The following is a 12,931-nucleotide window of genomic DNA, read 5'->3' as shown; positions in this document are numbered from 1 at the left end:
CAGGGTTGATACAGATTTTGAGTGGTTAAATAACTTAATTTGTTTTGATGCAATAAACAGATATGATCAGAAAATGTTCTGCTCGCGAATATAAACAATTGCATACATTGTAAAATAAAAGAAAAAAAAAAAGATTTTGACTATGAAAGTTAAAACGATTTTAATATGGAACCTGTAAGTGTCTCTCACACACACACTCTCTCTCTCACACACACACACACACACACACACACCCACGAGGAAAAACCTGAATTAAAAGCATGATTAGATTCATAAAAATGTCAACTGAGGAGAGACGCAAAGGGTGAAACAGTCACAACCAAGACAAATGGAGCGCTGCCAGCCTGTTTTACCACGAACAGACACTCCTTAGCGCGAGGCATCGGAAAATAGCTCTTCTCAATATAAAAAAAACTGATCTAAATTTATACAACGCTGGAAGAGACGGAAGAAAAGATTAGAAACCCAAAAAAAACCTATCAATCTGTTGCTGTTTATCGCTCTGTTGCAACACAGAGGCAGCCACACACAAACAGACTGTCATTAAACCACGCGAGTTCTCCCTAGTGGAAACCTGACAACATCTGTTTAGGTCTGTTGATTGAGTGAACTGAATTAATCTAAATTATCCCTTGCAGATCCCCCAGATTACCCATCTTCAAGACAAGACAAAGCGTGGTACTAGCATACCTCCCTGGCATCTAAAGACGAAGAATTATTCTCCAGTTGATATACTGATGTTAAGTAAATGTAATATTTACCATCCTCACCATCTTAGTTTTGTAAATTGCATAACAGTGGCAAATTAGCACTAAGTGAAGAGAACATCGGAAGATGATGAGAATAATTTAGTAGATTTTTCTTAATAAATAACAAATTATCAAATTCACCTGCTGATGGAGCTACAGGAAAAATGATGTGATTGGTTTCCTCCTGTGAGTGTTTGAACCAAATGTAATGGTAATCTACCCATCTATGTCAGAAGGATAACAAGAAAGACATATGAAAAAAAATAAAATTGAAAATTCATGAATCCCCCACAAGATAAAAATAAAATAACCTTTTCAGATGTTTCACTTGGATTGTCTAAATAAATGAAAATATAAAGACCCCTTAAATAAAAACATATAACTTCAAATTGCCCCTTTCATTCAATGCTTAAACTCGGATGCCAATCCAAAATAAACTGAAATTAAATTGTCTACTGTTCAGTCTCTTAATATTTGGGTCGTGTTACATTCCGAGTTCAATGTATTTTAATTAGTCGACGTTAATTCCCTCTTCACGTGCAAGGTTGTCTGTTTTTTTTGTTTTTTTTTCCCCTTGAAGAAGTTTAGTGCAGCTCAGTAAAGTCAAAACGTTTTGTCCAGTCAACTGTGTATTTCTGTGAGAGTTTATCTGTAATCCAAGCGGAGAATCTGGCTCCTCTGGTCCTCCACAGGCGGCAGCAGCAGCAGCAATCGTGCAACAAAACCAACCTGCAGGTACAGTTCAAATTTGAATTAATGTCCAGCCTCTCTCTCTCTCTATATATATATATATATATATACACACACACACACACACATACACACACGCACGCACGCATGCACGCAGAGCTTTCAGTTCTTTCGCAGTCTCCCATTTCACGCTCTCATTTCTAATTTAAATGCTCGCCAAAAAAAAACAACAAAAAAAAAAATGTCATCAGCAACAATGAATAAAAAATATCACGTGACAAACATTTCCGCAAAACCTTTAGCGCTCGTACTGAAGGCAAAGCCAAGCTACGTTCAGTTTAAGCGAGCAAAGAAAAAAGCATTTACTCGCCAGATTAACCTTCAAATTCCGATCCTCCGCGATCTTCGTGTGAACAATAAAACCCCGAAACACGCCACTTCCGTCTTCAATAACTTCTACATCAACTTTTAAGCAGTAAAGTAACTTCTTTGCGTCTATGCGCGGTTAGCAGCGTCCCTGCTCGTTTTCCTTCCGTGTTTCTGTCGCCCTCGTATTTTTCCCCTTTGACCCCCCGAGTAGGCTACTGACTATTGTTTCAGGCGCTCAGCGCCACCTATGGGCGTGTCTTTAAAACTGCAATATTAACCCGACAATTGAATTTGACCGTTTTCTGTACAAATTTATGGGGGTTAAAAGCTGTTGCGATATTTCAGTCTGGTTTTCAGCTTCCATTTTTTTACTCCAACTTACCCGTGTCCTAAATCGTCTCACCACATACCTTCTTTTTAATCAGGCTTGCCCAAAACAATGCACTTATCACAGGAAATGAAAGTAAAAGTCATTCAAATACTTTATTTATTGGAAATCTAAGGTATGTTTTTGTTTTTGTTGTTTTTTTTTTTTAATTGAGGGCCCTGATTGGCCAGACTGGAGTCTGAGGCAACTAATCAATAAGCATAACTAGAACTTCACAGGTGAAGCCCAATCATCTCACTGATTCCTGAAGCCCCATTCACTAACCTGTTAAACATTTCTTAGCTGTCAACCAAGTCAGGATAATGTAGGGGGAGAACCCACTCTAGGCAACAATGAAAAGGCGTGGTAAAGTTGCACACGCACACAGAGACATGATTACACCAAAAAAAATAATGTGCAAAGTGAAAACAGACCAAATAACACTTGCTATAGGCCCTGGACTGAAACAACCACCCTTTCTAGAACACAGAAAGGGGATAGAAAATTAAAAACACTTTCATTAAAAAATAAGAAAAAATAAACTTTGGAACTCTTACCATACAAAAATACTTAAAGATAAAAACCACGTCAAAACTGCAGTCAGAACTGCAAAAGAAAAACAATCACCAAAAATCACTACATAGTTATTTTAAAAAAGAGGTTCAATAGACTATGATCTCAATAAAACAAAATAAATCAGCTCTCACTTGGGGCAGGAACAGGCAGTCCCCTCTGAATCTGTCATAAAAACCCAGGGTGTCAGTGGCAGTCTACTGAAAACCTGGCCTACAACATTAAAACAATCTGTCAATCTTTAAATCAATTTTTTTTTTTTTTTTTTTTTTTTTTTTTAAAGAACCTCATTGCACACAACAATGCACAAACGCAGCTCAAATCAAATCATTACAGGGATGAAATGTCTAACTGATCTGAGGGTTTTCTAAAGGAGCCTAAATGAACTACACTTGGTGCCTATTAAGAACTGATCAGACTCACTTATGGTGGACTGGCCTGGACCAGCTAGTGAGGAGGTGTGGTTGATCTTGTGTTGTTGTTGGGTGATACATTCCTTTAAAAGGTGACCAGTGGATCAAAGATGCACTCTTTTTCCTGTTTGCAGCTTGCATCAATGCATCCTGGTGTGATCAGATCACAAGTGGCCAGCAAAGGACCGGGTGTACTCACACCCATGACACATTGAGATCCGATCTGCCCAGGCCACATTCGGGGGTGGTCTGAGACGCATGTGGTCACATTCTCTTTGCCCTGTGGCCACATTGGAAGACAGCCTATGCAGCTGACATCCTCTGAATAAATTAAAATAAATGCATCTCCACATTCCTGTGTTTGTATCTGACCTGGAGCTTTCACGTGTTACCGTCAGGTTCGTTAGTTTTGGAGGTTTATTTTCCTCCACTCAGCTGTTCCCCTGAAGATCTTTGCCCGCTCTTTTTGGTATTTTTATTTTTATCTCCAGTGTGATTCTGCCAAGCAGAGTTAAACTGTACAGAAAGTGAAAGATATCTATTGCAAACTCACAGCTATGAAGCAGCTTATTAGTAAATTAAAACACAGGCTAAACGAGACGCTCGTTTCACCATAGTTTTAGGTTTATCTTTTTCTTTTCTTTTTGTTTATTTTGTGTAGTTTCCAACACAGATCAGACAGCGCCCCCTTACGCAGTTCACTAATCCACATCAGTGGAGACACGCTGGAACATATTAATTAATCAGACACAACCAATTTAGGCCCTCAGGTTTCAGGCTGTGAATTAGACTTACAAACTCGAGTGTACAGACATTTACAAACATGAAATTTGTTGTATATTTCTAAATGACAAAGCATGAAAATGAGGAACAGTGAGCGTCTGTTTTGTTAAATGCCTGTTCCTTAAACTCTTCTCTGTTCATGTTCTTGTGCCTATTTACTTGTATACTTCTGTGGCGTAGAACTTGTTCATTTGCATAAAGAGCAGGGAAGTGAGATCTGAACACAAGTGGTCACTCAAGACATCTTTTGATCCGATCATGCCAGGAAACATGAATCCAGATTGATATTCTCACGTGAAAACAGCCTCTTTGTGATAATGGGCAGAAAATGGGCCGTGACATCCAGAAGAATGGCTGTGAAGGAGCTGTAATTCGCTCAACTGGTAGAAAGTTGCGACAGATCTGAGTCATCACTGCTGTCCTGTTGCATTTTTTTCAGTTGTCAAATACCTTTGTGCTGTGATTTTGTGTTATTGCATTGATTGATATGTGAGCAAGTTTTTGATGAAATAGACCACAAACATCACCACTGCAAGGTCTAATCTGTAGCATGAATTTACTGTCATTCAACATTTGAGGAATATTTCATGTACGTCTTTGTCTTTACACCATTTTCTCCTGTTAAGAAATCCTTAAACCTCCTAAAAGTCCTCCTCACAACAGTTTTTGGGGCTATGATGGTTCTATCTTTACTTCACTACTTTACTAGTCTTGACTTTAACAAGAAATTTATAGATAGCATCATAATTCTAAGAATTTTTCCCCAAGAAGCAGCTCTTTGTATAGCAGGCATAATGAATACAGCCCCTGAAACACAGGAGATGGAAAAGAGACAAAAAAGCAGGAGAAAGAAAACACAAACACTACAAGGACTTTGCCCCTGCTGGACACAAAACAATCTCTAATACCTTGAACCCTCTCTCAAGTGTAAATCAGTCACCATTTGTACAGAAACACACTAGAATGGGCATGATGGAGACCAGCAACCAAACATTTTTGTGATATGAAGTTGCAATAATGACTTTGAACCAGTCTCAATCAACAACAAATTATATGACAAACTGAAGAAAACAAAATACCATAATGTGCATTTCCTGAAGAAAATGCAGTGTGAATGCTTCAAGAGCAGGCCAGAAGCTTACTAGAGCTTGCCTGAAGTGACAAACTGATGTGAAGAAACTCTAAAGCTGCTGTTCCCTGCTCCAGGGTCAATTCCTGTAAAACTCAAGTGTAAAGAGTCTTCATTGTGTATGTAGCTCAACATAATTTATAGAGATGCTTCAATTGAATTTACAGCACCGAAGGTTTGAAAAATAGAAAAACAAAAAAATCTATATTTTCCAAAAAGTAACAGGGGATTGGTAAAAGAAAAAAACAAAAACAAAACTGAAAGCACTCTTAACAGTCAAAATGTTGTCGCAAAGGATATATCACACGCTATTCTGCTGAGGAATAGTTATTGTTTGGGGTTGGTTAAGTCTCCATGGCATGACAGTGACAAGACAGAGGAAGCAGAGTGGAGGTAATTGGTAAACTTGCTTCAGCTGTGTGGTCGCCCGGGTCGTTGTACCTGCATGGCAGCGCCAGAGTAATATACTGCATACTGCAGCAGATTCAAACTACTATCTACTGCTGCAGCAGCAGCATTCACACTCATTATAAGATAATGTTCTACCAGAACACCTTCACGAGACATTCTCTCACTGTGGTCATTTGGGGTGAGACTCAATGACTTCAAAGACTACATGCCTCACCCTCTGTACAGAAGCATTTCTGCTTTTTCTTCAGTGAATCAGTTTTCCTTCTTAACTTGTGAAAGTGCTGTAAAATGAGCTGCATTCATCCAAAGGAACAAGCAGTCCTCCGTCTTGCTGCTTTATCATTTTGTGAAAAAAAATTTTTAAAAACGTTTCTTCTTTTTTATTGTGTTTCATTAATTTTGAACTGATTGCCATTCAGATATAAACTCTCACACACAGACACACAATATCAAATCTTACCGTGGGAGAATTTTTTTTTTCTTGTTTTTGTTGGTTAGTTTTGCTTTAACCTTATATTTTATTCATTTATATGTGGGTGGGGTTTAAGAGCATGACAGAGATGGAGACAATCTCAGTTTGTCAGGCAGTGTGTGCCACAGCCCATTTCCATCATCTCAAGGAGCAGTTCCGCAATGACACCATTGATAAGAAAACCGCCAACCCCCTTATCTGTTCTCCTCTGCTCTCTTTCACGCAAAACAAGCCATTCCTTTTTATCTGAAACCACAAAAAAAAAGATTGTCCATCTGCCATTACAAATATTCACTGTGTTGCCAGACAGATTGGTGAAAAGGTTATGCACTTTTAGAGGTTTTGTCCCTAAAGAGATATAGAGAGCAGTCTGTGCTGCATCATTTTGTCGAATCAAAATTTGAAGGCTTTTGATAGTCAGGAGGAAAGGAGCTTTCATTTACATGTGTTTTTTTTAATAAACACATCTTTTTCTGCATGTCCTGATTGTATGAATCCGAGTTTCAGTAAAACAGACACCACCATGTGTCTCAGCTCTGTATTTACAAAGCCATCTGGTTGCCGGCTGACTGGCTGGATCATTGGCTGATGTAGAACAGCAGCAGATGTGTGTGTTATCCTTATGATCCATCCACACTCATTATATAAGACCATTTCTCTGCAGGTAACAGGCCATCTGTAACAACAAAAAAAGGACATAGGGAACGGAGATCAAAATCATCTGTTCCAGGTCTGCGCCAACACATGTTAGTATTCAGACACAAGTGTGAAAGGTGGAAGAGCTGTTCAAGTGAGTGTGTGGTGTAAATCGGGGGTGAAGAAATTGACAGTGAACAGCTACATCCCTGGTAAAAGCCTGTGTAGGCACAGTCTAGCAGTTTCGTTTTGTCACCTCTGTGCTGTCTGTTATGGAATTATAAAAAGGCTTAAAAATACTTTGAAAATGTGTACCTGTAGTGGGACTGTAGTCAATAGATGAACTATTCTCTTTTCAATAAAGAAGAAGAAACACTTTATTTGTGTGTGTTAGGCTACACTCGGGTACAAACAGGAATTTGACCTCTGCATTTTACCCATCCAGGAACAGTGAACACACTAGGATTATAAACCCTGGTGGGTTCAACATGAGGTGTTGGAATTCCTCATAATCTCAAATAAATTGTTGCTTTTGTAAAATAAATGTTTTTCAATGTCAGTATTCCACATTTTATAAATCTGAAATGTATACTGCACTAACTGGAGACAGCAGGTACAGCATACTACACAAAAATGTAATTTAAATTAACATTGTTTTGTTTTTTTTTTAAACTAAGATTCTTCATCTAAAAGGCCTCATAGCCTTTGGTGAGTTTTAAAACTTGTGGGTACAACATGAATAACAATCTGTCCAAAAAAAAAATCTGTGTTTTCATCCTAAAATCAGTTCATCCATTACAAGCACAAAATACAGGAAAGGGAAAATGAGTTTGTAAAAATGATATGGGAAGAAACAGTATCACTGTTGTTTAAATTATCTAAACACTTCCCTTGTATTAAGAGCTGCTATATCACAGGTGACAGCTTCAAGGTCAGTACTCTTTTGGGCTGCTGATAATGCCTTATGTATTTGATCAGACTTTTATGATCAAACTAATATCATGGTCAACCCTTCTGTTTGTTGGCCAACATGGGTTGTGTGGAATGACTGAAAAAATATTGCAGTTGTAACTGCTGCAACTGAGGCTTGTTCGAACTACTTTATATCCAGTTTTGTAAACAGGGGCAGTTGATGAATCTGAGGGGTCGTCAGATGGTTACTGGGACAGTTCTGATTCACAAATGTCAGCTTTTGGAGTTTTTTTTCTCTGATCTTTAATTTTTTGGTGAGCTATTGGATCATTTGAACATTGTTGAAATTAAGTCAGAAGAGGAAAAAAGTATTTATTTTGTGGAGCTGCTAACAACTCATAGGCATTTGAAATGTGACCCGGACTACACACTGTTTTCTGTAAGATGTCACAAGACAAATAGGTTTGAAATCCCTGGTTTAATCTTTAACAATGTGTCGTACAATATTTCCCTCTGAAATGGAGTGGTGTAGAAGTATAAAGTAACATCAAATTAGAATACTCATGCAAAGTATAAGTACCTCGAAATTGTACTTAAGTAAATACATAGATTCTTTACACTACTGTCATGTTTCTCAAATTTAAACAGTAACAGCTAGCATAGGCTAGAAGGTAATCAATGCTTTTATACTATAATAAAAATGCACTACACAAAACGACATAAGAGCAGCACTATTTATTGATTCGCAGTCACAATCACGATTCCAAAAGTACATTGATTTCAAAAGTGTCATATGCATTGGAGTTATTTGTCAGAATTCCTACATCTTTTGGCAGCTACTTCTAAAATGGAAATAAGGAAATGCCAGAGGACAGTGAGGCTCACCAGTGAATTAGTGCACAGTCATAGTGAGGAATCAACTGATTGCACTGAGAGGGAGCAGAAGTGAAAGAGTGCAGTGTTGAAATAACACATCACAGGACTAGTTGTCACTTTCCTGTGAAAAGGAAATTAGGGACACGGTAGAAAAAATTACACGCAGCTAAGTTTTTGTCAAGAATGTTCCACTAAAACTCTGGCTACCTGATTAGTGTAAAAAAAATTTTTTTAAAAAATTTAAAAAAATGGATGCATGCATGATAGTTGTTTTCTATCTATTCACAAGTCAGCTGAGGAACCACTGGCATCCACACTTCTGTCAGCAGCCACTTTTTGTTTTGGTAACAGCAATCACTGCAAACTACAAAACATCTGATTAATGTATTACAATAAAGTACTGTGTGTTATTCTGTTCTTTGGGCATGATATAAAATAATTTTAAAGATTTCAAATAATATCAGGACTCGGCATATAATTACTCAGCATCTTAAGTAAGGCGTTAAATACATCAAGATGTTGTGTTGAACCACTGATCAAATTTTTTTTATTTTAGAGGCCCAATTATCCAGTAGCACAAAACATCAAGCTTTCAATATGAATGATTTTTGCCATCTTTAGACTAAACACCAGTTATTTTTATAGGTCTAGTTTCACTTGCTAATTTTACTTTTCTGTCTGTCCGGTTGCATTCATAACTATTCTTTAACTATTTTATCATACATGCAGTACAATTTTGACTGTAAAAGAAACTTTACATGTAGAATAGGCTTTAGTGGAGGTCTGCAATCCACTGATACAGTAATACAGTTAAATAAGTGTGGAAAAAATAGATACATTTGTACTAACTTACATAAAATTAAGCCCCCTTTGAATAGTCTTTGCAAGACTTTTCAGTGTGTTCAATGAAAATGTCACTTAAAACAGCTTTGTTTCAGAAAATGCATGTGACCATCGAGACAAAAGCCACAGTGTTCACATTTCTGCTTGGTAAGCTCTCGTTTTCTTGTAATCCGGAGATGGAGACATTAGTTGTTTTTGCAGATTACCACACCTGACATCGTTTGAATGGAAAGAAAGGTCATCACAAGGTGGTGTGCACATTTTCTTTTGTGGAACCTCATACTTTGCCTGAACTTTCAGCCACTGCCACAGCAGGATCATGGGCATAAGCCTAAAAAACAGAGACGAGTCAAGTCCAGTCCAAACACATCAGATTGAAATGAGTATGAACAGGTTGAACTTAATTACAAAATGTGTAGGAAAATAGGAAAGTAGTGATCCTCAAAGCACCATACAGAAATAATTCATCTAAGGATGTCATCGTACCGGTTCGTTGTGTTCCTCCTGAGGCTACAGAAATATATGTTGAAAAAAAAAAGGTTAAAAATTCTCAGGCTGTGCCAAGTCCAGAAAAAAATCTCAGGCAACTGCTTGAACCACAGCTCCAGTCTGAGGGAAACAGAAAAGATGCACTAAAACACAACATTTCAATAAACATATACTTATACTTTTATATATATATATATATATATATAGCATACAATAACATACTTATTAGTGTCTCTGTTACCACGGACTTAGAATACCATATCTCTAACCATATAACATAATGTTTCAAATAACAGAAAAAATACCAAAGTTGAAAGACTTGCCAAAGTTAAATGTGGTGTGGATTGGTTCGGTCAGGGAAATTTTGATGATTTGGGAAATAATCGTAGGCTTATTTGTTCTATTTTCTGCTGAGATTTAGGTGAGTTGAGGGCAATCATGCTCTAAAAAATGAAAAAGTATGAGACAAGAAACTGCAGCCAGTGAGTCTAGTGCTGCATACAGATTAAAAACAGTGGGAAAAACGCTGGTGATAGCAATAACTCTAAATCTTTTTAGACTCAATTAAAGCATTATGTTTTTTCTTAACCTCAGGAATTTACTGCTAAATAGGGAGCTAAAGAGGCGCTAGTCAGTGGGTTTTCTTATTTTGTTTTGATAAACTGATAAGCTGTTGGTTTAATCTGCATAATAAACGTACATACTCTAGCGTTGATCTTCTAAGCAAAGCTCTTCTTCTTTCTTATTTCTCTTGGCCTGTCTGTGTTGTTTTCAGTGTATTTATTTATTTGTGTTCGGTGCATGTATTTATTACCTCTGCCTTGTCTGGAGAACGGCATAATACGACAGCATTAGAGACAGGAGTAGGATGGACAAGATTCTCGCAGGAAGTCCAAATATGTTCAGACAAGTCATCACATTTCCCAGCAGGACTGAAAGATATAAATGTGAGCAAAGAGAGTTTTTGCAAAGTCTTACTGTAATCTCAATGATTTGTTTCTGAAATTTAGATCTATAAATATAAAGAAAGTAGAGAAGACTATGAAAAAACTGTTTAGTATTTGCATCTGTGCGTGTTTGTGTGTGCCACCCATACCATTCCTGACAACGTCGAAATGAGGAAAAGGTTCTTTAACTGGTTGATTTCGAGTGGGTTCCTCCTCAGCAGATTTGCCTTGCATCTGCATGGATCTGTTGTCTGTAAAAGATGTCCTTGTGGTGGTCTCCTTTTCCACCTTCATCTCCTTTTTCTCTATGGGGGCTTCCTGATGACTCCGTGCATTTATTTGGTTGTAGCTGAGTGGCCCTTGGGACACTGTGTTACTGAGCAAATATGGAGTGAGATCTGCACATGAGGGAAAGACATTAAGGAGAAACTTTTTTTTAGTTCACATTAAGTTCATGTATAACAAAAATTTAAAGTGTTTTGGTTTCTGCAACAAACCCACCGTTGCTCAGAAGGAAATCAGTGGCGTCTTTGTAGCCACTGTGAAATGCTTTTTCCAGAGTCTGAAGAGAAGAAGAACAGCACAAACAGAATTAAATGTTATGAAATGACTAAATTAGGTGTAGATGTAATTGTTGGACAGGTATTGGACAGTAAATGATAAAGATTGATTAGTATATTTATTGGTTATTGTATCATGTTATGTTGCACAAATACTATTAAATACTCTTCAAAATAAAAAATGACTTTCTTAATCAACTCAAGTTTTATTTACATATATACAGTGTTATATTTCTCAAAATATTAAATGATATTAACTTTTGTTTTACCCACTTAGGCAGCTACCATTACACCACAATAGCATGAGAACACAAATCTAGATAAGGACAGTTTGGCAGCAGGGGGCTGACCTCAAAAGCTCTTGGGTAAAGAGCATTGATGATCCTGAAGCTGTTGGCCACGTTGCCCTTGAGAGTGCTCCCACTTACTACCATGTCCCACATGCTGGGTGTATCAGCAGGGCAGATGTCAGTCTCTCCCGAGAATGGAGACACCGTCAGTGTACAATTGGAGAATACAGGCTGCATGCCGCTGAAACCGCCATCCAAATAACGCTGTCAGATAAGATGACATATATTGCTACACAACCAAACAAGTTGCCTGAATCAAGTAAGTTTGTGATAAGGCCACCAAATACTCACAACTCCTTTGAAGGATGGAGGCAGAAAACCACAGTACCAAGGCACATAGCAGCTGCAGAGCAGAGCCTGAAAACAACATGCAACAGTTGTTAGTAATGAGGATGCATACAAAGTACATTGCTCAGTCTTACAGAGGAATCAACCAGTAGAAGCAGTGATGCAAAAATACCTGCACTACATCTTCTTTGGACTGGAACTCAGATACCACAATGTGCTCGCCATCACTCAGCCGGGTCATTGCAACAGCAAGGCGACCACTGGCCAGTTGGTGCGCATTAGAAGGAACATGTTTTTGTAAAACAGACTCCAACCAGTGGAAGACATTGATTGAGGGGTTAAGTGGTCCCAGTGTAATGGCTTCCATCTGTTTAATAAAGTGTAATATCTCATCCAGAATGGCGACTGCAAAATAGAGAACTTAGAGTCAGAAAGGATAAGTGAAACCAACAAAAGTAAATTTAGGTTAAATGATAGAGTCACTTACTCAGGTTCATTTCACAGACCACAGCAGCTGCTACCAGAGATCCAGCAGAAGCTCCAAGGACACATGGTGCAGAGCGCAGTATCGCGGGTGAATAATTCAGGAAAGACTGGGCAACTCCTAACTGGTATGTGACCAGAAATCCAGATCCAGAGAAGGAGATAGACTGAGGAGGTTCAATGTAGGGACAACTGGAAACACCGGGGGCCATTTTCAAAAAGTGTTCAATGATCTGTTTGATCTTTAAATGGTAAATAGCATTAAAGCTGTGGCAAAAAAATATTTTCAAAAGTATACCAAGTTAAGGCAGGCTCAGACGAACGATCCAGTGAAAACTGGATGAGGGTCTCACATTCCGTGTTTTTAAGTGCATCACAATTAGACATACCATATTGGTCATGCTCATGTGATGTAATATATAATAACCTCAATGGCTTCTTGTTTGTTTCTTAAAGTGGACTATTGGAAGGCCAACTAAAGGCCTCAAGTTCTTAGGATAATTACAAAGAAAATATGAGTGTGACAAATAAATCATTGATTTATAAGTCCTGTTAGATATAACAGATCTTTTATCCCTCCAGCTTGATTAT

At 37.9% G+C, this 12,931-nt stretch overlaps 1 protein-coding gene across 1 annotated transcript; it reads right to left on the bottom strand.

Annotated features, from left to right (window-relative positions):
- Window positions 1–6,576: 6,576 nt before the first annotated feature.
- On the bottom strand, window positions 6,577–12,552 carry pnpla1 (patatin-like phospholipase domain containing 1). Its single transcript, XM_069140577.1, has 7 exons — window positions 12,345–12,552; window positions 12,030–12,262; window positions 11,861–11,926; window positions 11,570–11,773; window positions 11,161–11,221; window positions 10,809–11,057; window positions 6,577–6,632 (listed from the first exon to the last, which is right to left on the bottom strand). The coding sequence occupies exons 1-7, from the start codon at window positions 12,550–12,552 to the stop codon at window positions 6,577–6,579; spliced, it is 1,077 nt and encodes a 358-aa protein (XP_068996678.1).
- Between the last annotated feature and the right edge of the window lie 379 nt (window positions 12,553–12,931).

Source organism: Embiotoca jacksoni, unplaced genomic scaffold, assembly GCF_022577435.1.
Source record: "Embiotoca jacksoni isolate LCO1_2020_lvr unplaced genomic scaffold, fEmbJac1.0.p SCAF_9, whole genome shotgun sequence".
In the NCBI taxonomy this organism is placed as follows: Eukaryota; Metazoa; Chordata; class Actinopteri; family Embiotocidae; genus Embiotoca; species Embiotoca jacksoni.
This window is presented reverse-complemented; position numbering and strand designations above follow the sequence as displayed.